This window comes from Petromyzon marinus, chromosome 20 (genome assembly GCF_048934315.1).
Source record: "Petromyzon marinus isolate PM22_M1 ecotype Great Lakes invasive population chromosome 20, UKy_Petmar_22M1.pri1.0, whole genome shotgun sequence".
Classification (NCBI taxonomy): domain Eukaryota; kingdom Metazoa; phylum Chordata; class Hyperoartia; order Petromyzontiformes; family Petromyzontidae; genus Petromyzon; species Petromyzon marinus.
Window position 1 is genome coordinate 4,150,542 of NC_133686.1, and position 25,863 is coordinate 4,176,404.

General features: G+C 43.5%; 1 protein-coding gene across 1 annotated transcript; it reads left to right on the forward strand.

The window, feature by feature from the left end:
• On the forward strand, positions 1 to 25,535 carry RIPK1 (receptor interacting serine/threonine kinase 1). The gene is made up of 13 exons (XM_032957731.2): positions 1 to 259; positions 5,500 to 5,684; positions 6,052 to 6,208; positions 8,586 to 8,726; positions 9,201 to 9,435; positions 9,810 to 9,974; positions 10,725 to 10,807; positions 13,310 to 13,379; positions 13,968 to 14,094; positions 15,156 to 15,694; positions 17,296 to 17,397; positions 18,141 to 18,311; positions 19,075 to 25,535. Exons 2-13 carry the CDS (start codon positions 5,521 to 5,523, stop codon positions 19,353 to 19,355), a joined length of 2,235 nt encoding a protein of 744 aa, XP_032813622.1. The 5' UTR covers positions 1 to 259; positions 5,500 to 5,520; the 3' UTR covers positions 19,356 to 25,535.
• The last annotated feature ends 328 nt before the right edge of the window (positions 25,536 to 25,863 follow it).

The following is a 25,863-nucleotide window of genomic DNA, read 5'->3' on the forward strand; positions in this document are numbered from 1 at the left end:
TGATGATGACGACGACGTCACTTTCTGGATATTGGGGATTTCCCAGCATCGACGTCACGGCGGGGTGACGTCACGCGGCTCACTTCCTCAACCGCTGTCGAGAGTTGAAGTAATCGACCGCCGCCTCCTCCTCCGCCGTCGTCGTTGTTGTCAAGCAGCAGCAGCAGCAAGAAGAAGAAGCGAGAGGAAAGCCATGATCTATCCACTGCTGGGGTAGCGACACGGCCGTCTTCGCCTCGGGCACGTAACGCGGACGTTGGTGAGTGCGCTGAGAGTTGGCGCCAAATTCCTCGGGATGAGCGAGGGATCGTCGAGCAGTGGATTGACCATGACGAATGTTGATGATGACTGTGAAGATTATTATGATGGTGGTGGTGGCGGTGGCGGGTTTGGGTTGAGATGGATAGGGTTAGTCGAGGAGAATGTTCGGTGAGAGAGGAACGTGAGAGTTTGCGGAGGCCTTGGGTGAGGGGAGGCCTTCCTTGACCATCGCCGTTAAAGTTTTAGTTTGGTTTGTTTTTACACACTCCCCCCCCCCCCTGGCACAAGTGTTCACGAATAAAACTTCGTGAACACTTGTGCCACCACGACCACTAACTGTAATAAAAAGAAATATAACATTGCCATGCAACAAGAATAGAACGTTGGTGGGGTCCCCCCCCCAAGGTAAACATGAAGCCAATCTTTTAATTTAAAGCTTTCGTGACTGCAGGGATTCATATTCTTGGTTGTTTCGGTAAAGTCACCACGTAGAAGGGAAACAATTAAATAATAACAATATTAAATTCTCACGACGTTTCGACTGCAACACAAGAAGCAATCATCATGAGGTGTGAAAACCATAATATTTTTTCTTATTTTATTGCGTTCCCTTCTACGTGACTTTACCGAAAGAACCAAGAATGTGAAGCCAATCGCTAAATTATTTTTGTTACAAAGTAGGAGTATCGTCTTGGGGCGGGGGATAAAAAGATAATCTTTAAGACTTCTCGGATAACACGAGGGGCATTGTCAGCCACGCTCACTCCACAGCTGGATGAGCGCCTCTTGAAACCCGCAGCCGCCACCTCGGCGAATTGTCGTTTACTGTGTACACTTCACGACGCAATCTTACGTCTTAAAGTTGTTAGTACAATACGTTTTAGTAGTACACACGACATGGAAGGACAATAGCAAAGGGCTCGCATAAATGCGCACACACATTATTGACATATTTGGGCGCCTCTTGTGTGAGGAACGAAACCGGTTGACTTGTCCACAAATCTGGCTGTCGCCTGATGAAGCTGGTTGTAATTACTGGCGAAACGTCGTACTTAAGATTGTAAATGTCGTGGCTTGGCTCTCCAACACACCGGTGTTGCTGTACTAATAATATACTACGCTATACACTACTATATACTTCTCTATACACTACACTACTATACACTACACTACTGTACACTACACTATACACTGCTATACACTACTATACACTACACTATACACTACACTACTATACACTACACTTCTATACACTACTATACACTACACTACTATACACTACACTACTATACACCACACTACTATACACCACACTACTATACACTACACTACTATACACTAGTGCTGTAATAGTAACGAATTGGCCACGTTCTGTTTACGTGACAACCCCTTACTAGTTGGCTGTGGCGGGTTTAACGACACATTTATATTTTCACGCGATCTAACCCAAACAAAAAAAACCCTCTATTATGGATGATATTTGTCGCGAAAGCCTGCTACGTGTTAAGCGAATCTAATGCAGTTGACTTATGGTCGTTGGTACAATAGAAGATGTTTGGCGAAGAGGGAGCTGCTGTGTTTTTACGATCTTGACCCCGCTGGGAATTTCCCCCCTCGACTCGAGTGACACTTTGTTGTATCTGTTTGAGCCGATACATGCACACATTAAGATATACAGTTGTCAAACATCCAAGCGTTTACGCGTCTCTCGACAATCTCAGTACCGCGCACATATTCATCCTTTAAAACGTTTAATGTTCCTCTGCAAGATAAGGAGCCGTCGATTTTACAAAATAAATAAATCTTATCAACTGGCGGTCGGGCGTGGTGCTGGCCACCCAACCCCCTCGTGTACCGTTCCGGCCTTAATATGTGCTGGCTATAAGAGCACTTGCCCCAACATTCTGTTAAGGCTATACGGAGGGATCTTTTGTTGTGAGCGTGTGTGACATTGTTATATGCTTAGCTGCTGAATCGATCCACGACTTCCTGGTTGGGCCTTGTATTCAGAGATGCCTCCACCTTTTGCTTTGAGGCCAGGAGTGCGCAACCGAAATAACAAGAAGATGATGCATTTTGTTGTTGCTGTTGTTCGAATTCGGTCAAAGAAAACGTAGTATGTACAAAAGCCGCAATGCAACGTGAATACGAGATGGGTGGCCCTGAATAGATAACGTCACGAAGAGGTCCTTAGAGCCCGATTTCGGCAAGTCGCCGACCCCCTGGACTATTTGAACAATGTGTAATTGCAGGCATGGTTGTTTGGAGGGGGGGGTTATTTGTTTTTGGTTTATCGGGGAATATATGCGATTTAAATCGGTATAACAAATTACGATAATGTGTATAGTACTTTATGTAATTTTTTCAATATTTAGCATGCTACTTGAAGTTTGGCGATAGGCAACTTGGAGTAGTTCTTTGCATAAACAACACTGCAGTACAAGGTAAAATCACTTCAGTGTTTTACGCCAGTGGCAACTGGCTATTCTTACTCCAATATAAGTTTGAACTGCTTTGTGTATACTACATCATAGCCCTATCAATAGCATGAACCCTCGTCTCACTGATCACCCCCACTGAGACAAAAAATCATGAATTGTACACAATATGATTCGCATGTGGTACGGTTTCATCTATTGGGGCGCCGCGATGGCGAGATGTGAATACCTCTCCTGGTATACAGGAGGTCGTGTGTTCGATCCCGACCGCGACACCTGTATATTTGGAGTTTGCGTGTCTCTCTCCCCGTGGTCGAGTGAATTTTTATCCGGGTTTTACGGTATTTTCCCCCCTCCACATTTAGAAACACGCGTTTCGAGTATTTGGCTGCTATACATTTCCACACGATAAGCCACTTCGTTGAGCTATCATTTGTGGGCAGGTCGCTTCTGATAAAGAGGGGGGGGGGCTTACCTGGTAAAATAAAAAAATAGTTGAGTTTAGTCTTGATTTGAAGCTTTCGTGACTGCAGGAAACTATACTCTTTGTTTTTTTCGGTGAAGTCACGTAGGTATATAACAATAATAATAGATCACGACATTTCGATCGCAACACAAGTTCCACTGCTTGATTATTTTTTTCCGCCTGAGGACGACCGCTTGTGTTGCGATCGAAACGTCGTGATCTATTATTATTATTTTTCTACTTACGTGACTTTACCGAAAGAACCAAAGAGTGGATTCCTGCATTCACGAAAGCTTCAAATCTATTCTAGAAAGCTTCAAATCTATTCTAGATTTGAAGCTTTCGTGACTGCAGGAATCTAGTAGAATACTGCCATCTGTTGACAATGTAGCGCCACTGCAGCTTACAACACCCGTTGTAGGTCGACTCAGCCTGGTCGTTGCCCATACAAGCTCAATGCGGGCTCAACTTGCCTTCGTTGCCGTGATCTTGGGCACATTCTGGGTAATTTGACCATAGGCGAATACGTATTTTTTTGTTAGTAGATACTCCCGAGAGAGGTGGAGCAGTGTCGTAGTGCTTAGTGCATGGCACTATGAACCCAGACACCTGAGTTCAAATCGAGGCCATGGCTAACAGTGACATGTGAAATGATCCTCGATACCCTATTCACCAATGCAGATTGACTAGAATAGTGAAGTATGGTCAAATAACCCCCATGGCACAGTGTTTGGAAGGCCTTTACTTAGCAGATATCATAAATTGTGTAATCCTGTAATCTGTTCTTTGTGAAGAAGCCTGAGACCAATACAACTCTCCAGATTAGTCATTCGCCTGCATGACAGCAAGTCAACAAGGCCAAGGCAACCTATCTTCCAACGTCAAACTACAAGTGCAACCTCTATGGAAAATAAAGTACTGAAACTCACGTACTGATCTTCACAACCGCAGATGCACAGACAAGTCATTATATCATCAGTGGCGTCACCTTTAGTCACGAAGGGCAACGGCACGATCGACATAAATATAAAGTGAAGTGTAGTCGGCTGTTGCTTCCAGGAACAAGTCAAAATCTTTATTTGGGAGAAATATCGGCAGTCCTTAGGTGTTTCTTTTTAAATAAGAATGTTTTAATGGGAGGTAATACAGATGCGTTTACTGGAATGGTTTTGACAAAAACAAAGTATCAACTAATCTGCTTGAGGTGGGTTATATTTTGCTTTTTTAGAAATCGTTCTTTATATGAACGGGTTGATCGAATCATTGATACAAACCATTTCATGGTGTAAAATTGAGGTCGGTTATAATTAGCAATGGAATTAGAAGTACACTTTTTGACGTTTTATATGAGGAGATTGGTTAAATAATCTGGAGTCAATTGATTTTAATTACAAAGGGCCCTTGAGTTGGGTTATAATTTCCAGTGTTGTAAACCTTTGTTTAACTCGATTTTACATGAATGGTTTAGTTAAATCTATGACACTAGACAGTTTTTTTTATTTCCTTCATATCATATGTCAAATATTATTGACAAAGGTATTGTGTTATGAGACCTCCTTTGCCAGTAACAAGATATAGGAATAGGTTTTTCCCTTTTAACTGGCACAAAAACTGACACCTTTATTCAAGGCATCATGTTTGCAATAACCACAACACAAGCAGTCAAAATGCAAACAAAAAAGACAAACATGATGCTTTAAATAAAGGTGTCAGTTTTTGTGCCAGTTAAAAGGGTAAAACCTATTCCTATATCTTGTTACTGGCAAAGGAGGTATCATAATGTAAATGCTCACCCCGAGCCCTCAATACTCTGATAGTGTGCTGTTTTTGAGTTGTACGCCTTTTGGCGTCTTCTGGTCCAACACCAATGGAGACTAGGCTCTAAGAAAAGCCGTCTCGGGTGTGGACCAATCAAATTCAAGGACAGTGCATATTATTATCAGAGTTGTCTTTTTTGTTTGCATTTTGACTGCTTGTGTTGTGGTTATTGCAAACATGATGCCTTGAATAAAGGTGTCAGTTTTTGTGCCAGTTAAAAGGGTAAAACCTATTCCTAAAGGTGTTGTGTTTTGCCAGTTTGTTATTGGTGAATGTCAGCCAAGTAAATAGATCGCCCATGTTTAAGCCCCTTTTACAACATACTGGATTTCAGAGCTAATCAGTACAGCGTAACATTTTTGAATATTCCGACGCGATTTTTGCTTTGAAAATCAGTGTGCGGCAAAAAAAAAGTGTGCAGGGTTGGTGGCAGTATTAAGCGGGCCCAGAGGTGGACCACAACTGCGTGACACCTAACAATTTAACTTGCATGGCCACTGTGCTGTGTTTTTTCAGGTGGTCTTTTGATGACTCGCCATGGAGGAGGGTGGCGAGTTTCTGCTGGACCCTAAGGACTTTGTAAAGAAACAATCGTTGGGCTCAGGGCGGTATGGCGAAGTGCATAAGTGTACACACCCGTATTTCGGGATTGTGGCCATCAAGCAGGTGTTCAGCGGAATGGGGTCATCCAGCCAGCATATGTAAGTGGTGCTTCATCTGTTCATTGTGTTTTGCCCGCAAATTGGTGCCTGATTCAGCTCACGTGCATTATGGTGATAGGGCTGTGGAGTGAGACTGGTAATAGACACTTGAATTGATAGATACATGTAGATATACAGCTCTTTTGGCAATCACGAGCGCCTCTCCACACCGTGTGAGTCGTGGGGGTTATTTGACCATGCTTCAACACACTGGTGAGTGAAGGTTAAGTACCTCGCTCAAGTTGCTTGACATTGCTTACAAAACGGTGATGGAATGGAATTATGTAGATGGCAGGGGTGTACAAAGGTTGATAATTTATAATAATTTGTATAATGATGATGACAATAATAATTATGTGCTCGACAGGCAATTGGCGAGCCTCAAGGATGAGGCTAAGATCTTGCGGAAGCTGAAAAACCCGTGCATTGTTGAGCTGTTTGGCGTCATTCTACAAGAGGATAACTACTCCCTCGTTTTGGAGTACATGTGCCATGGAAATTTGGTGGACTTTCTGCATAAAGGGGTATGCCTGATAAGTTTATTTCCGTGCAGTATGCTGTACAAATGTGTTTTATTAACTAAAGAGACAAACGTTGGTTTACAGATGAAGTCCGTGAGCGGCAGCACTATACAGACTCTCCTCACTCAGTCTCGTTCTAAGTACATTTGTTTCAGGATCCCACAGTATTGTTAATGGCAGTATAATATATGTCTTGGTTTGTCCATAAGCCATGACTTGACACACTGCTTATACAGCCTTGCCACTTGAAAAACTGCCTTCACTGAAATTTACCTTGTCACGGATTATTGAATGAGCTGGTTCCACACTCATCCCCATGACTGCTTATGGGTGCTTCATTTCTAATTGTCATCCAAAATGAACCTTGCAACACTAATCACATTGGCTGGAGCTGAATCGTCACCTAGACCTGCCACTGCTGTCATCCTTGCCTGAAACCAGGCAAGGACGCATGGGATGCTCAAAACTACCACCATATTTCCCTACTCAGCGCCTGCTACAAACTAATGGAGTGGCTTCTGCTCAAAAGGCTGATGCCCACGCTTGAGGGAATAGTTCCTCAGGAACAAGCAGGATTTAGAACTGGTCGAAATTGTTGCGACCAGGTGCTTTCCTTAACAAGCTTCGAAAACGTTGAACACTTCTGCGGGGCGAAGCTAAGGCATGACGAACACCCTCGGTGTCTTGGAATTACCCTGGATTGGACGCATAACTACCATCGCCACCTGAAACAAGCTGAAGGTAAAACGAAAGCATAAGTGAATATTATTCAGAAACTTGTAGGAACAACCTGGGGAAGCAATGCCAGCAGGTTGAAGATATTGACGTAGGCCCTTGTTCAACTCCACAGCGGAGTACTGTTCCCCGGTGTGGGGTGCGAGCCCTCACAAACCTTGTCGACGCCGAAATTAACAACGCGCTTGGTATCAGCAGTTCCCTAAAGTCTACTCCACTCCCGTGGCTTCCTGTGCTGGCGAATATCGCTCCGGCCAACATCCGACGCGATGATGAGACGACACAGGAATACAACACGATAATGAAGAACTTTACTCTGCCGCTCCATTAAGATCTAAAGGAACCCCAACGCCCAAGGCTAAAATCCAGGAAACCGTTCTGGATACGCTCCTTCGCTCTAGCAGCCAAAAATAAAGACACCGCCACTCGGTGGTCTGAATCATGGGCGGCTATGGATGTGGCAAACAAACATCATTCACGATCCGACGGTGAAGTACCGGGATTCTCTCTTCCACGGCGACTATGGACCACGCTGAACCGCGCTCGAACACAACACGGCAGATGCGCGTACACGTTGCATAAACGGAAGATCAAAGAATCGGCCAACTGCGGCTGTGGAGTTGTCCAAGCCATCAAGCACATCACTGATGAATGCTCCATGCATGCACTTCCTTGCGGTATCGCTGAAATCCACACTGTCAACCACCTCATTGGGCTGGATGAGGAAGTTTTGCATTCATTTATGATGATCATTATGAAAAAAACTGTTGCTTTTCACAATGCCATACGAAAGAAGAAGAAGCAAACAGGTTCATTTACTGTTGCAACCATTCCACCCATTTGTAAACATTGCCAAAATTTCGGAATGAGAATATTTATTATACTGGAGAAATCTGATGAGCTATAAAGCTGTTTTTCACAGATGTCCAGTAGTTGACATATTGCAGCTTCATTCATTGATAACATCTTTGATCATGTAATACCACTACTATCGCACATAAAATGATGAAATAACATACCTCATTCACTGCGGAGTTTTCACCAGAACCGTGCTTTTTCAATGGTGGCCACATTCATGTATTTGCTCATTTGTTGACTCATTACCGATCCTTTCATGATCTGTGTGCAATCCACCTGCGCTTATGCTGGAGGCTGTCTATAGAGTCCAAAGGATAAATATAATTTTTCTAAGAAAAACTATTTTCGGCAACAGTCCATAGTCCATCACACAGTCGCATACCTGTCAACCCCTTATCAGTGCCCCTACCTTATTACAGACCAATTCAGACCTTATTGGTTACTCCGTACCCTTATAAATCTCAACGTTTATCCTACAAAGTTCCATCACAAGGGAGAAACAAACAAATAAGCAATTGTTTTTTTTGCCCACATTGAAATGGCTGTGCACCGTTGGGACCTGAAAACTACATTTCCCTGTACAAGAATATGGGTAAACCGTATGGGTTGACAGGTATGCAGTAGGACCAGCAATCGGAACCTTACAGACATTGCTTTTTCATGACACTAAATTTTCATTATCAAAGTAAATAGTAAAGCTATGATAAATTTTAAAGCTATGACCTGGATTTAGCATTTTCGGTGTTTTCTATATAAACTTTATTTCTGGCACTGTTTTTTTTGCTAGAAGGAAAACGTTCCATGGTGCCTTCGTGCTCGGATCATGCTGGAAGTGATTGAGGGCATGCTGTACGTACACAGCCAAAAGATTATTCACCAGGATCTCAAGCCTGAAAATGTGTTGGTGAATGGCGATTTCCATGCAAAAGTAAGCGTGTGCCATCCAGCCGGTTGGTGTGAGCCTCCATGAGGTCAAAATAATTTCTGAAATGATTATCCGGTGCAATGTGATTGACAAATAAGCTATGGGATAAAAACAAGGGAGCCAGGAATTCTGCTGGCTTCACCGCCTACTGTTGTATTAAAAAAGCATGCATGGAAAAATAAAATCCATTGCATTAAAATTGGTTTTACACGTTATTTGGAACATTTCCGGCTCTGGAAATGTAAAAATCTGTTTGAATTGGCATGCAATGAACATTACGCTCAGTGGTAGAGTGGGTTGGTAAGTGCTGCCCTTTCCTTTTACTGTGTGGAACAGAGGTCATGTGAAGGAATCTCAGTGGTTGTTTTATGAGACCTGCTTCCATTCTATACAACAGTCAGGATATAAATGGGGGCGGGGAGGGTGGGTCTATTTAAAATGAATAATTATGTTTGAAAATGTACTTTGTGTCTACAGATAGCGGATTTTGGAGTGTCCATTTGTAAAACCTGGTCACGACTTGGCAAAGAAGAGCAGACCAGGAGAAACACCGTCTCTGGTGAGAAAAAGAAGAAGCTGGGAATGGGCACAGCGGCGTACATGGCCCCAGAAAGGTTCAACAACGTCAACCTTCAGGCAAACGAGAAGACCGACGTCTACAGCTTCGCAATCCTCACCTGGGTCATCATCACCCAAAAGGAGCCGTACCAACGTAAATGCAGTCATCATTACCCACACGCGTTTTGTCTTTCGGGATTTCTTTGAGCAGCTAAAGTGCATCACAGTTACACGGTGCTGTTTAAAATTTTGCCCATGGTGGTCAGACCGCTTGACTCACAAACAGCCATTATGAGTTAAAATCTTCGTCCAGGATCGACTCGACCCATTAACCCTCTGGGATCGATTAAGTGAGTACCACTTTGTGGAAAGTTCATAATGGTTGTCCTCTGGACAGCCTGTTCCCCACCATAGGAATATGGAATTTGCACCCCTGACTCGAGGCCACCTACAGAGATGAACTCTATACTGCATGCTGATTTAAGCATGGAGACTTTTTTTTTACAAAGCCACCCGTTTCTCTTGCAGATTTGCAATGTGGGGATCAGACTACTTACGACGTGCTGAAGAATTGCACCGAGAAAAACCAACGACCTGACATGAATCTGGTACCGCCCCGTTCCCCTCACTGTATAATCAAACTAATGGAGTCGTGCTGGAACCAGCGCCCTGAAGAACGGCCGAGTTTCTCAGGTGACTTGACCTGTAAGCCTCATCGTTGGCTTCATCTCAATATGGTGAAGGACCTAGCTTTTTTTATTTAAACAATGTGATAAAACTTCTTTAAGGTGGACACAGTGTTAAGCTGGAATATGTGGGGTCTGCTGTAAATGTTCCCGAAAAAAAAAACTAAAATATTACTTTACAGTACAATGATCGTGCGCTAATTAAGATGTGAGTTTAGGGATATTGTGTTCTCTGGAAATGAATTCATAAAATACATACAGCGTGCCCTTAGCCCAAAGACAGGCGTAGTTTCCAATGTCAGTCACAAATACGCCTATCTGTTTTTGATAATTTAACCATGTTGGCTGGACACAAGTAAATCAGTTAGCCAAAATGTTAAAACGCTGTGGGCTTACTCAACAACAAACCTCCCAGAAATAAATTTTGATTTAAAGCTTTCGTGACTGCAGTAATTCATATTCTTAGCTCTTTCGGTAAAGTCACGTTGAAGGGAAACAATAAAATAATACAAAATATATAAATAAACAGAAATATTTCATGCATTTTGCAGCACGGTTTAAATGGCTGTGTTTTGTGATCAAATTCATTCATTTTCCAGGCATGTTAATCAAGCCCCATAGACCAATGGTTGAGAAGACCACGGATTAACTTAATCTCTTTAATAAAATATACACTTCACCTTGTAATAGCTAACTTTTCAGATTAATAAGTGATGAGTGCATGCTTTTTCGAATAATATTTCCTTTCTTTTTGCAGAGTGCAAAAAAATATTTGAGCCTCTTTATAATAGTTATGAAGAAGAGATACCTGCTGCCGTGACACAAATGAAGATGCAGCTGGTAAGAAATTAATTATTGTTTCCAAAGATGTTCGAACATTCTCTTATTACATGTGACTGGCGCTCTTCATTGTTATCACCATGACCCTCATCCTTCCCCTGGTGCAGTATATGTTTGGTCGATCGACGTACAAATCTCTTTAACTTTCTTACATGACTACATGGCTCGGTTTTCATCCCTTACAACAGTGGTGGCCAATACACTAAGCACTGTGACCCATCTTCGTCCATTTCAATGGGCTCTGCGATCTTCCAGAAAGCTATGACCAATATATTTACCCTGCTTTAACCTTGTAAGAAACAATAGACAATGTTTAACACGTAGGCTCTCGCGACCAATGTCCATAATATATAAATCTGTCGTGATACCCTCCACTACCCGACACAGGCGATTAGTAAGGTTTCTCAAGTAAATAGAACATGCCAATTCGTTACTAGTACAGCACACTGGTGTGTTGGAGAGCAAATCCACAACATTTACAATCTGAGTACGACGTTTCGCCAGTAATTTCAACTAGCTTTATCAGGCGACGGACAGATTTGGCCAGATTTGCTTAGATTTGGCCACCGGTGTGCTGTACTAGTAACGAATTTGGATGTTCTATTTACGTGACAAACCTTACTAATTGCCTGTGTTGGGTGGTGGCAGGTTTAACGACACATTTTCGCGATCTAACCCAAAAAAAACTGTTACGAATAGACAATGTGTCAGCGTCATCTATTGGTAGAAGTATTTTTTTACATATTCGTAGTTCTGAAATTTGTATTTGCAATGGGCTTTGTGCAAAATAATTGTTCGCATATGTTACTCGTTGTTTTGATCTGTGCCGAGATACAAAAACAAATCTTTTGTGATCCACCGTGAATCGCCATCCATGTAATGACCAATGCTGCTTTACAATTATGAATAACGGCATGACAATATATGCTCCCATATATATTTTTCAACTGTAACACGTGGCTTTCTAAAACCCTTGCTGTGTATTACGTATTCTTTGGGTCTTTCGGTAAAGTCACGTAGATGGGTACAAATTAATAACAATAATAAATATTAAATAAACAAAAAACTACGAAGTTTCGATCACAACACAAGCGATCGCCATCATGAGGAAAGGGGGGAAAGCTGCTGAATGCAGACTGTTTTATAGGGTCTAGTCCTTGGGTCATAAACGAAGTGGGCGGGGCGAGTGATGTTAATGTGAGAAATTAGCATGTTAATTTAAGATCGGAGAGCGGCCTCCGCGACGAGTGCGCGGGTGGCTATGTTAATGTGAGAGATTAGCATCCTAATGTAAGATTGCAGAGCCACCGCGACATAGAGGTCGGCGTCCGGAGGTGGCCACGTTGGCGTGAGAAATTCAACCTGTTAATGTGAAATCAGAGAGCCGAAGCGACGGGGAAAAAATAAAAAAAATTACATCAGAAGGTGGCAGGATGGGAACATCACAGCCAGTTATGACTTAAACTGGTTGATGATGTCTTTCCAATGATTGCTCAGTTTGTACCCATCCTCGGTTGAAATTGTGTCTGTATATTTGGATGGCTTCATGAACGAATCTTTGTTGATAGCCAGTGGGCTTACAAAGTACCTTCGTCTTAGAGAAATCTATTTCATGTGAGCTAAACGCATTAAAACAATGATCAGCCACGGCCGAGGTATTGGTCCTACCATGTTTTAAATCTGCCTTATGTTCACGAACACGGTCCAAGACATGTCGCTTAGTTTCCCCAATGTAACTCCTGCCGCAGACACAGCCTAGTTTGTAGACGCCAGGGTATTGCATATCAGGTTTCCTATCCTTCACAGATGGGATCAGATCACGAATTTTACGTACTGTGTTAAATCGAGCCTGGATCTATTGTTTGCTCAAGATTTTGGAAATATTTTTGGTGACCCCTGCTATGTATGGCAAGGTGATGGTTTTCATTGGGTTCTCAGATGGTTCTTTCCCAACGCTTGGGGTGGTAGCTTTACAGATTGTGTGGTCCGAATATCCATTCATCTTTATTTTTTAGTTTATTTTCTATTTATTATTTATACATTTTTACCGATCTATGTGACTTTACCGAAAGACCCAAAGAATATGAATTTCTGCAGTCACGAAAGCTTTAAGTCAAGGTGTGTTACATATATTCTTGTTGATCAAACACAGTCTTTGATTATGGGCATTTAGCTCTTCGTCTCCCATTGGTTGTAACTAACCACCCTTTTTATGAGCCCCCTTAGCAGCACTTAAGCCACTGTCTGTCAGGTCTGGCTGCTGGACTTGTGAGTCCTGATGAGTGGTGCTCTCCAGGACCTTGGCTTGGCCCGCCCTTGGTTAATTATGATAAGACGTTAGGATGCTTTGATATCTGTGCTAATGTGGCTCGCTTAAGAGAGTTGGCGGGTCGCCCATACACGGTCGGTATGCTTGGTGTAGCTTGTTTGATGTGAAAGATAATCTGAGTCTCGATAGGTGGCAGCAGGACACACCCGATATGCACTGTGTCCTTTTTTCAGGGTGAGGAGCCGACGATGTCAGACCAGCACCATGACATTCCACCACAATCTTTAATCAAGTCGCAGTCCGGTGAGCTGACGGCACGCTTGCGATTTGTGTGTCAAATCTTTTAAACGATTAAGTGGAAAATATAGCGATGTGTTTTTATGAATGTTCCATGGTTAGTGAACATGTCCAGAAATAAGCGGTCACTGTTTATTTTTACTTTGGGGGTTTTTGTGACCACCATCGCTTCCACCATGCCTCTGAAAGGATGTTCGTGTTTAGCTGTCACTTTGCTAGTTAATGTCAATTCAGAAATTTCAGCAGTTGCTTACCTTTCCCAGTATTTTTATTTCACATAAACTAAGGTAATTTTATTTCGTTTTCTCTTCCCATTCTCCAGTAAAATGGGATGATGCTTCATCTCGGTGGGCTTGACCGCTGTTTAAAAGACCCATGGGCTGGCTGAATTTACGTATTTCCCAAGTGGCAGTTTGTACCGGGTACAGAATCCTAAGATAGCATTTCTCCCAAGTCTCGGTGCATGCCACTGGCCACTGTGACTGATGAAACGAAACCCCCATTCGTGTACACACTTGCGCCCCCCCCCCCATGACAGCGGGGCAAAAAACTAAATGTGTGTCCTTGTGTCTCGGGGCTTTGCGCGTTTGACAGATGAGCTTTTGGGCAGTGCTTCCAGCAACAGGAGCCTCCAGGACTTGGGTCCCAAGACGCTCGTGGTCGACGACAGCCTCCTTGTCGCAGACTGCGGCACAATACCTACAGAGAGTGAAGAGCCGCGGTGAGTGGAGCCCTTGGCTCGTTCGCTTATTCTTGATATTAACCTCAAAGGGTTGCCTGTCACATTGTGGCGGTACTATGATATGTCTCAACGTAAGGTCGACAGTAAACGTATCGTCAGTATTACAAAGCATTGCTTGATCGTGATTTTGTTTCCTGACAGTATTTATAAAGTAACAATAAAGTACATAATTTAGTAAAATAACAACTAATTAGTACTTTGTATATTGTTTTCCCGAGTAATTAGCAGCATGGTGGTTGCATGACACCATTTTCTAACAGCATGCTTGGTTATATGCTTTTGTGAAATTGATATTATTGTAAGACTTATGGCAAGCTTATGTTGTATGAACTTCATTTTAATTACCTTTAAGCATCGTTAAGCAATATCTGCATTTTAAGTGCATCAACATATGAACCACATTTACAACATGATAAAATTTGAGCAAAAATCATCATCGAGAGAAAGTTAATATTTTGGTATCACGAAAAATTATCGTGGCAACCCGAATATAAAACCCATTCACGTTCATTGTTGGGTGCCAAGGCTGAGATTTAGTCACAACATAAGCACAACGCTGTGCTTATTAATGGAGATGTAGCAATTCATCACCTTGCTTTCCCCTGACTTCGGTGTAATTAATTTGTTTTGAGATCACCCGACAATGTGGTGCACGTCATATAAGCTAAAGTGGTTGTAAGGTTTTCATGAATCAATAGCATATAATCGGAGTAATTGATTGATCATGTATGCAGTTTGAGGCACGTGAAAAAAAGGATGGATTTTAATGAATGATTACATTCATATGTATTAGTCTTGGCTGATGGTACATAATTTATACATGTATAGGCATCTGGACAGCATACAAGAGTAGGCCAAATGCTCATCAGTTTGTCATTGTCAGCAAACAGAAATTTCATGAATGAAATTATTAACAATCGAAGGTTTTACTCACCCATATGTTGAAACTGACCTTGTACCTAACCCTGGTCTCTCCCAACACAATTTATCCTGAATTGAGTACCGAGCGCATTTTACAAAAGCATTTGCTTCTATTTTAGGATTTCCTGCTCATCTGAAGATGAACACACATTGACAAAACTCCAAGATGAACGAGACTACCATGAAAAAAATATTTCCACGAACCAACATCTTCCCATAAACAGGGACCAAGATCTCGCTTACGTCATGAACAGGAGGGTATCAAACATGCCTTCCGAGGATGCAGAAGAACCTCGCAGAACGAGGGCCGTGCCTGTGGAGTATCAATCGCCGGAAGCCACGTCATCGGGTCGTGGAAATTCTGAGGCGCATCGCACCTCACCGCTTGCGTTTGGGGTGCAGCCCTCGTCAAGCACGTATCAGGAGCAGCAATTTTTTCAGCGTGGGTCTTGGCACTCGGAGGATTCGCAGCGCCACCGCGATCCGCTCTCCTCGCTGTCGAGCACAAAATCCTCGGCTCCGCTGTCAGAGGTCAATATTGCGGGTGGTCCGGCAAGTCAGAAGGGGGCGGCCGTCCCGAGCGGACGGTACTCTGGGCAGCCACCCGCAGGGAGGGCTACGTATCCAGAGCCCAGGGCGCAGCACCCCATGTCATCGGGTGAGTTCTCACACGGTTAAACAAAATCAACTTGAAACTGGAAATGTATGTCTTAATTTTGGATATGAATCAGATTGCTGTATACGGTCCATAATAGCAGGAGGTCTCTCCTGCTAATTTTGTCTTATTTTGGCTCCTCACCACCACTGAGATGTAATTTTTGTAAAACACCATATACAGCAGTTTAACACCAAAGCTTTCGTGACCAATATCCCGAATAAAGATTTTTTTTAATGGGTTAGATCACGTGATTATTAATGTGTCGTTAAACCCACCAACTCCCGACACAGCCAATTAGTAAGGTTTGTTACGTAAACAAAATATGCCAATTCGTTACTAGTTCAGCACACCGGTGTGTTGGAGAGTAAATCCACAACATTCACAATTGTGGGTTTATTCTCCAATTGTGAGTTTACGCTCCAACACACCGGTAACGAATTGGCACGTTCTGTTTACGCGACAACCCTTACTAATTGGCTGTCGGATGGGTCGCGGATTTAATGACACGTTCATATTGGTCGCGAAAGCCTACGTGTTAAACTGCTGTAAATAATGTTTTAATAATAATTACATCTCAGTTGACGTGAGGAACCGAAATGAGACAATTATAAGGAGAGACCTCTCATGGCTAGCCTAACATTGTTGTCTGTAATATACGAGCAATCCTCGGGTTACGAACCAAATTCGTTCTTGAGACCGGATCGTAAGTCGGAACAACAATGCGCTGTATTTAAATGTCCGTACGGTCGGTGTTATGAAATATGTTACGGTTCGACAGAAAAAGGGATGCATTGTTAAATTTTCGAAAAAATATTGTACATTTGCATGTAATGCTGTAAAAAAGACTCTATAGTAATAAAAACCTAAAATAACGTCGATAGAAAAAATAACTGATTTATTATCACTTAGCTTGAGTCTTGATACTAGCTTGTAGTCGGAAGGAGGGGCAATGAGTCACCACAATTGCACACGTGAGCACACGTTGCACTACCGCTTCTCCTCGACACACACATATGTCGGAGACAAAGACCCACGTATAGCCTTAACAGACTGTAGTAGGAAGTGCAGTTAGCGAGTAGCACTTATGAAGGCCGGTACGACACACGAGGGCGTGGATGGCCAACACCAACGCCTGGCTTCCTTCGTTTCCACAGTGGTGATGTTTACACACCGCACCGGGTATTGGTGTTGGCCGTGAGCAAGAATCGAACTCGGGTCGCCGCTTTCGAAGCGCAGTGCGCTAACCGCTACACTATCGCTCCCCACACTTTCACACAAACACTCCCAGCGTGAGGCCGACTCATTATATCTTGCGGAGGATCGCTTCTCTGAACAGAATAGTTCCGTGGGTGAGTTTGCAATTGCGAGTTCGCGTTTTAAGTCCTGGTCATTGTTTTGATATTTGATGGAAGCTGGTTCGTAAGTACGGGTGTTCATAAGTCGGGCGTTCGAAAGGATTGCCTGTACATACGCACAATGTGAAGGCTGTTGCGTAGGGAAAGTTTACACATTTTACTTCGTGCAATATAACTTTCCTTTGTTTCTTTCTCCTCCCAATCAACTCCGTGCTTCTACACACTGTTGGATGGGGCGACTCGCAGGAGTGTTGCCACCGCAAGTCATGGACAGCTGGCCGTTTACTGCGAAATACAAATTTCCTGGCATGGAGCACTTGGGAGCTGCACTGTCAAATTCCACTTCCGGTAAGAAGCCCTAATGTATTCGTGTTGTGGAGTTGGTCAGCATTGCCCCTGCTTGTCATGTGTATTCGCTTGATGTAAATGTTTCTATCAGCTAGTTACACTGGTTTAAAGTCCGAGTTGGTGACACTTTATTCGACTGACGCGGTTTACTGCGTGAGCAGTCTGTGTCACCGTTTTATGTTCTTAACTATGATCTAGCGGCATAGGGCCATGGCTTACGAATGGGACCTTGGAGCAACCCCTTCCGCTATCTCGCAGGCGGCCCTTGGGCAAGGCGCCCAGCGCCTGCTTAACCCCCCCCCCCCCCGCCATGGTCACGGCGAAGGCGTCGGCAGCACGGGCGCTGCTTGATGACTCCGGCAGATTAAACTTGTAGGTCAACGACGTGGTATCTGGCTGGCATGCGGAAGAACACGACCAATGGAGGCAATGGATGGCAGCACCAAGGCCAGCTGGTGGCTGCTACTGTGGGGCAACTCGTGCATTCCCCAGTCGTTATACTCGCTGTGTGCCACTGGACCTGCGTGCTTGAGACCACAGAGAGGGCAGCTGGGGGCACGACAGCAGCTTCTCTTAGCCACCGTGCAGGGCGTGGAGATCATTCTCTACAGTCAGCATTGTTCCCGATGGACAGCCGAAGAGAAAGAAAGATGATCCATGACTGAGCAACTCTTGAGCAGATTGGTTGGGACAGTCAACTATGGTACTCTTCACTCCGTTTTATGTTTTTTTGCTTGTTTCAGGTTTTAAAGTCCACATATCTCATGGGGAAAACATTCAGATTGGAAACAATAATGTGATCAATCTGAACTCTAAAAGCAAACCAAGGTATCAGCCATCGCAGCGCAGCTCCTCCAGCGAATCACAACGCAGCGCTAATCCAGACTGCAACCTCGAATCCTTCAAAGTTGCAGGTAAGGTGCATTTTGAGTCAGCTGTTGCAATGTGTCAAATTCTTATACACTTCCGTCACTTTGTACCGTATTTTCCCGCATATAGCCCACATATAACCCGCAGATGCATATACCCTGCAAAGATAGCGTTTTGTGTAAAACATTTCTGATAGCCCGCACCTCCATATACCCCGCAGGGTCTTGTTTTGTTTGTAAAAAGAGGTATATCCCGCGGGTTATATGCGGGATAATACGGTTATCATTTGCAGTTCAACTCTTTTTGGGAGGTACATTGGGTTTCTTTATGGCGTAGGTGTTGGAGATTAATGTAGGATTGCACATTAGTGATGATTCTAGTGTAATTAAGTAATAATTTGTTATAGTTATGTAATGTCTTAATACTCAGGGCAATTCTAGATGCTGTACCGGGTCAACTATATACATCAAATAATAACTTGCAAACATCAAGCAACTTGAATATTAGTGACTAACAACGAGCACATATAACAGTTAAACATAAAATGATATGGTTCAAATTGGATAAATATTAAAATCAAAATACCCTCCAAATGGACTTATAAACTCCTAGAATTAGGAACCCATTTACCATATAGCCATGAGCATTTACAACCGCTTAAAATAGATTCGGCAGGGCAGGTTTCATTTCTAGCACAGTTGACTACGTACAGTGTTACCCGCAGTATGTTTGCATGCATTTTTTTTAAAGACTGTATTAATCTTTACACGTCTCTGCCTTACATGTTCATTGCTGCCGCCCGGGCAGGGATGACTCGGAAGATCAACGACAATGACGTGGACATCTTGAGGAGGAACCTGTCCAAAGACTGGAAGCACTGTGCTCGTCAGCTGGGCCTGGATCAAGGCCAGATCGCGGCCATCTCCCACGACTTTGACCGCGACGGGCAGCAGGAGATGATCGTACAGATGCTGAACTCATGGCAGCGTCTAAAGGGCCGCCAGGCCACCGTGAATATCCTGGCACTGGCGCTGCACAATTGCGGCCGTTACGACATCTTACAGGAGTTAGATGAAAATTCTACATAGCGAGCGTGGTCTTTGTGTGTGCATGTTGCATGTTGGGGCAACAGCCTGTGCGGCCTACACAGTGGTGGGGGGGGGGATCTTTTTCCTTGTGGGATGTAGGGGGCAGTGGTACTGTCTTTGTGTATTGTCTTATGAATTGGTTACAGCAGGACATGGATAACAATCATTTATACTTGGTATCTGAACTTATCTTGGGGTCTTCTCCAGGGCCACTGAGCCTTAATGAATACTTTGGTGCTGTGTTCAAACATCAGAGACAAAGGTGGCTGTGCATGGTCCTGGCCACACCACCCCTTATTTACCGTACTGGCTTCAATATATGCTCTCGCTAACGGCACTTGCCTTCAGCATGCTATCTTGGATACACAGGGGGCCTTTTTTGTAGTTGGTGGTGCAATTTTTCACGTACTTATCTTCAATTCCAGCAACCAAGGATCGATTTCCAGCCCATGGTATGATATCAGTTATGCTTGATATCTTGAGCCATCCTATCTCTCTCCTAGTCAACGTTGCCATGAATGAGTACCTGGTGCGGTGTGTAAACACCGACATTAGCGCGACCAAATGTGGCTGGGCATGGTACTGGCCACACCACCCATTTGTTTGCGATGCAGGTCCTTAATAGTTGTTTCAACGTGAGTTCAACAGTCTATAAAGCTCAGTTGGCAAAGTTTTGCGTGCAAAATAGGGTTACAGTAAAACCTTGGATTGCGAGTAATTTGGTCTGCAAGTGTTTTGCAAGACGAGCAAAAATTTTAAACAAAAATTAATTTGATAAACGAGCCAGGTCTTGCAATACGAGTAGTACGTATACGCTTTGTCTGCCGAGCATCACGTGATCACAACTGGTATACGAGTGCTTTGGATTACAAACACGTTTCCGGAATGAATTATGCTCGCAATCCAAGGTTTTACTGTATTTTGTTTTTATATGAAAGGGTTCTCTCTTGTTTATTAATGAATGTTCGTGTACGTTTCTATTGTGTGTTTAGAGTTGGCTGCATATCATAGTGGCTTAAAGTCAGGGCTCCTAACTGACTTAGGAAGTTTGTTTTTTTCAGCAGATCTTATGTTTATCCATGTCCGGTCAGGCTTTGTTGCTCTTAAAAGGGTTAACGACGTTTACCCCTTTTACGTTTGAGGAGGGGCTGAAGTACAACCAGTGGTGGCTAGTGTCACCAGTGTGAAGAAACAACAAAGTCCACCTCAGGTGATATGTGCAGGTGGATTGTTCATTGAACATGATGTGCAGTGATGGTGATGATAATTGTTAATGCTGGTAATCGATGATGATTGATTCTGCACCGTGCCAGTCTCCCACCCCATCAAACCAGTTTTCCTGGGACGCTGCATTGTGACCTGGACTTGGTTGAGCAGAAGCTGAATAAGCCACATACAGGACTCAATCCCATGCATGCACATCGCATCGTGACTGGAGAATTTAAAGTGTAGTTTACTTTAAATCTGGAGCCGCCACTAGATACAGCTCATCGGTATATCAGTATACGCCAGATAATCAGAGTCTGACCAAAGATCCCTGTGCCTTTGTGATTCACTTATTGGTTGCCTTTATGCCAGGGCATGATATATGCAATTGAATCATCGTGGAACAAAGTAACGTTCGATACAATTATTTGGTTGTGGAAAACAAGCCTCAAATTTTTAAAGGGTCTTCCATCGTGTAGCATTGTTTGAATGTACATTGCCATTTGCTGCGGTATATAGATTAACACCTACATAAAAAAAGTAAAATTAGACATGTTATAAAGATTTTAATAATGATGTAGCACTTTTAGTCATACTTATATTTTATATTGGGAAATACTGTAGGAATTTCAGGTTAAAGCATTTTAAAGTGCTAATTGTTTAACCACATTTACATTAACTGGGGCATTTTTTTTAGAAGTCCGAGTTCCTGCTTACATGGGCATTGAGGATCTCATCTACTGCTTACCTCACTGAGCGAGTGGTGCAAATTCCATATTTCTATGAAAGTGGCGAGTCTATCAATGGGACAGCCTTTGTTCACTTTCCCCGACACAAGCGGTGCTACTTTTTATCAACCCTGAAAGAATGATGTGTCGAGTCAATGCCCAACCAAGTTTTTAACCCATTCCCAGTCACTTGCCCTGCCATTGAGCCGCCTGGCTGGTAATAGGCTGTGTTGGTCAAACGTTGCACTCACCACAGAGCCAATTTGGACTCATTTGAATGTGCAGATTGTGGTAATTTCTTCAGGTCATTGGAAATTAAATTGTAATGTACAGAGGGCGGTCAGCATCCGGCCACAGGCGATATGTGGCTAGTTAACACGTAGGCTTTCGCGCCCAATATCCATAAGAGTTTTTTTAGAGTTAGATCGCGTGAATATAAATGTCGGTAAGTATGTCCAAACGTCGTACTCGAATTGTAAATGTGGGTTTTACTCTCCAACAGCGGTGTGCTGTACTCATACCGAATTTGCACGTTTTATTTACGTGACAAAACTTACTAATTGGCTGTGACGGGTTGTGGTGACGGGTTTAATGACACATTTACACGATCTAAAAAAAAAAACCCTTATGGATATGTGGCAAGGTCGCCGTGTCCCTGTTTATTGATCAAATGTAGATTTCTCGCAGCAAAAATTGCTGAATGTCATTGGAGGCGTGGTGGTTCGTGCGCCTACAGTGGTGGTTCGCTGTGTGTGGCTTTTATCTTACTCGTGAAAGTATTCACTTGTAGAAGCCACAGAAGACTTGCTTCTTGTGATTTAAAAAAAATTCTATCTGCTTTTCACATTTTTATACAGCCCAAACAATGTGTTGAATGAACTTAAACATTTATGCACCTTTACATTTTTACTCTGGATTTGTATTATTTTATACTGGAGCATGTAATATTAGCTAATGGTGTAAAACACGTGTATGCTTGAAGAATTATAATAATACACGCAAAAGGTGATTTCTGGTTGGCCAAAATGAATGATTCTGACTTGGAGGGGTCCTCCCATCATGCCTCGCCTGTTATCGAGCATCTATACTTATATACAATACAGCACTGAAATAATACACATTTGTGGTTTAGACCACCCACTCAAAAGAATCAACACTGGCCATGCCATTTTAGACACCCAAACAGCGATACAATCGGGACAACTCGATACTCGTTTAATTCGTGTGAGGAATCATCGCGACACTGGAGCTTTAATGCCTTATTACTGTCTTGTAACTGATTGGCTTGATGTAGACGAGTTTTACATCGTCGCTGTGGGGACAGTGATGGAGGGTGGTCTAAACAACCACTGTTGGTATATTACTACTCGTTACCAGCCAACGCGCACGCTGTTCTTGCTCATGAGTTTAGGGGCCGTCCATAAATGACGTCACGCACCTGGGGGGGGGGGGGGGGGTGAGGGTAGTCAGACATTTGTGACGATGTGTGACAAGGGGGGGCGGTGAGAAATGTGACGTCACATCAAAATGCTCAACTTTAAATAAATATAGACAACACGTTCTACTGAATTAAATAGACTTTTTCATAAATGTTTTCTCCTACAACATGAGAGTGCAGCGCCACATTAAATATGCAATACAATGACAATAGTTTAAAGCGATTTGAAGCGTGTTTTATATATTTTGGGGGGGGGGGGGGCAGAGCTATGTGACGTCATTTGAGGGGGTCTGACTTTTTGTGACGTCTTGTGACGAGGGAGAGGTGGCCAAAAATCCTCTAAAATCGCGTGACGTCATTTATGGATGGTCCCTTATAATTTCCAGAAAGTGTTTGGTTTACTTGTGTATGTTGTCCAGCTAGAAATATGCATTTGTTATTTGACCACTTTTAATCATCACGGCATCCCTCGGTATACGGACCAGTTATGTTCCTTAAAAACTTCCCGCAAAGCAAAATTCCGCGTATCGCCGCATGAGGTACACGTGGGTAGCGGTGGTGGAGCGGTTAGCGCATCGCGCTACGAACCTAGCCACCCGAGTTGATTTCCGCTCACGGCCAACAACACCAGTGACAATTATCTGAACCGATCATGGGGCCTCCCCGAGGCCGACTCTGCCTCCAAACATCGCCACTGGGGAGACAAAGGCGGCCGAGCGTGGTGTTGGCCACCCACCCCCTCGTGTGCTGTGCTGGCCTTCATAGGTGCTCGCTAAACAGCACTTGCCCCAACAGTCTGTTAAGGCTATACTGGGGGATCTTTGTCTTGCACGCCTGGTTATGCACTGCAAGTACAGGGCCAGGCATGACAGCGGGGAAAATCAGGACAGTGTGACAATCGTGCCGTGCAAAACACGTGTACCAGCGTCAAATGCGCGCTCGTACAAATGACAGTTTCGTAAGTGCGAATTTAACGTAAAATATAGCGAATTCGTTCCCTAATCAGTAAGTTGCGTTGTGGTAAAATTGTGGTATATGGAGTTGCCGTATGACGAGGGATGACTTTAAGAGTAATTCACGATGCAACTGCGATGATGTGGAACATGCTGGTGATGGCTGATATTTCCCTGCAGGATATGTGTGTCTGTGGATCTCTGTGCGAGTCTGTGGATCCCGCGATGTGCAGGAGGATGCTGCGCACGTGCTGTGTGGCTGCTAATTTTACGCTGGACTCCCCCAGAGGCCTTGTCGAGCTGAACTGTGCTGACTTGGAGACTACTAAATGTATCTAGACAATTTGACAGTTTCAGTACGTTTAATCTCGTTTCCCTACCCCCCCCCCCCCCCCCCCAATATGCAGTTGCTACTTATATTCGAACATTTGCGTTTCAATTAATGGAGTGCACATTGATTGGCCTCAGAATGCGCAATCTAACAGCTTAGTAGCTCACAAACATCAGCCGTCTTCACTGCCACAGTCTCAGCTTGTCATGTCTACCAATTCTCATTTGCACTATCATCTGCACACAACCATCAATGGGTAAACGGAAGAAGCTTCACTGGAGTGAGCATCGTAGCTGTTGTTTGAGACTGCCTTCTGGCATCCCGTATACTTTCTGAGGCGGGTAACAAGGAGGCAATGGTCGAGACTTAACAAGTGGCAGCCGAAGGAGGCAACACGTCCGAGCTGACACCCGCCGTGGAGATCGCGTGGAGAATTTGGCGCGCGTGCAGGAGCCACATGGATATAGTTTCTGGAGATCTGAGATGGTGAAGGCATTGAGGCGGTCTTCATCCAGCAGTGGATATATCATGCCTGGTGATGATAATGAAAGAAAAGGCAAGGAGGACGTTGAAGGGGACTTAATTAATTATCCAGGGCTAAAACTGTGAGCGGTTGCCACCATTTTCCAAGTGGAAGGCTAAACCGGTTCTGTCGGGTAGGGGCTTGGAGTCGTGTGGCAGGGTCTGGGAGGCAGGGGTTATGCAACGTCACATTTGTCAGTGTTGTTAATTAGGGAAAGTGTTTTTCTGTCTTCATCGGAGCAATGTAGCTGATGGGTCGGACGCTACGACAGCTTTGTTGAACATGTCAAGAACATGAGTTGAAACAACCAGGCTTACTCGGCTCAGATGGGGTTTTTTTGAAAGGTTAAAAGCTTTTAATCTGTCATGCTAATTAACGTGTGATGAGAATGAAGGAAGGTAATGGTTATATTTATCATGAAATAGACCTCAGCTGTTTTCTGAGCCTTTGTCCAATCCCCGTGCCAATTGTCTCGTCGCTCCAGTCTCTCTATCGGGCAGCGGTGATTTTTAACTCTGCAGTTTATTCTATAATACATTTGTCTACAGATAATATTGATCTGCCTCCCGTTTCGAATGTACATTGTTGCTCTGTCCGTGCGCCGTACAGCAGCGTAGTAGCTCCTTCCTTATTTTTCATCGTTTCATTTTGGCCTTGGTTTGTGTGAGCTCGGATGACTGAATCGGTTTTCGCTCGGCTAATTGCCTTTTCGAAGTCGGGCAGCACAATGGATGTTTTGGCGTGCATTTACTTGAGAATATTTTCCTTCCACTTATTCTGTACACTTTCTGGAGACGTTACACCAATCAACGTTGTAATTATAACAGTTTTTGATATCAATGAGGCTTTACCAGAATGTGATTTTATTAAAGTACGGATGTGTTCGATGGTGGAGAAACGTTCCCAAAGGACTGGTGTGCTAAGTTTGGGGTTCGTTGACCACGAAGTTTATTTTTTCTGTTCTCGCTAATCTTTATAAACAATTTGGATACGTGCCACGAGAGTCTCGTCCGTTTGCAATTATTTAAGTTGGTTTATCACCTTTGTGTTTCTTCTTCCAAAATGTGATAGAAATTAGGGCGCGGAGAATATATTAACCATCAGAAATATTCAGGCGACATTCATGACGGCAACGGAATCGAACTACAGCAAGTGATCGAACTGGAAAACACATAAAAGTATGTATGGGGCCGTTATTGAAGCAGGCTCCAGATAAATATGAAATGAAGAGGTGGACGACTACAGCAGCAGTGGAAAGTTTTTGGAAAACAGCTGAAAAATGAAATGCAGTATGCCTGACAGAAGACCCGTTTTTAATCTGTATATTAT

Bases quoted from the DNA above. Each gene is read 5' to 3' on its own strand.
- RIPK1 (XM_032957731.2), top strand. From the start codon at position 5,521: ATGGAGGAGGGTGGCGAGTTTCTGCTGGACCCTAAGGACTTTGTAAAG. The intron at 9,975-10,724 runs GTGACTTGACCT...TTCTTTTTGCAG, and splicing joins AGAACGGCCGAGTTTCTCAG to AGTGCAAAAAAATATTTGAG. The intron at 15,695-17,295 runs GTGAGTTCTCAC...GGCGACTCGCAG, and splicing joins GCAGCACCCCATGTCATCGG to GAGTGTTGCCACCGCAAGTC.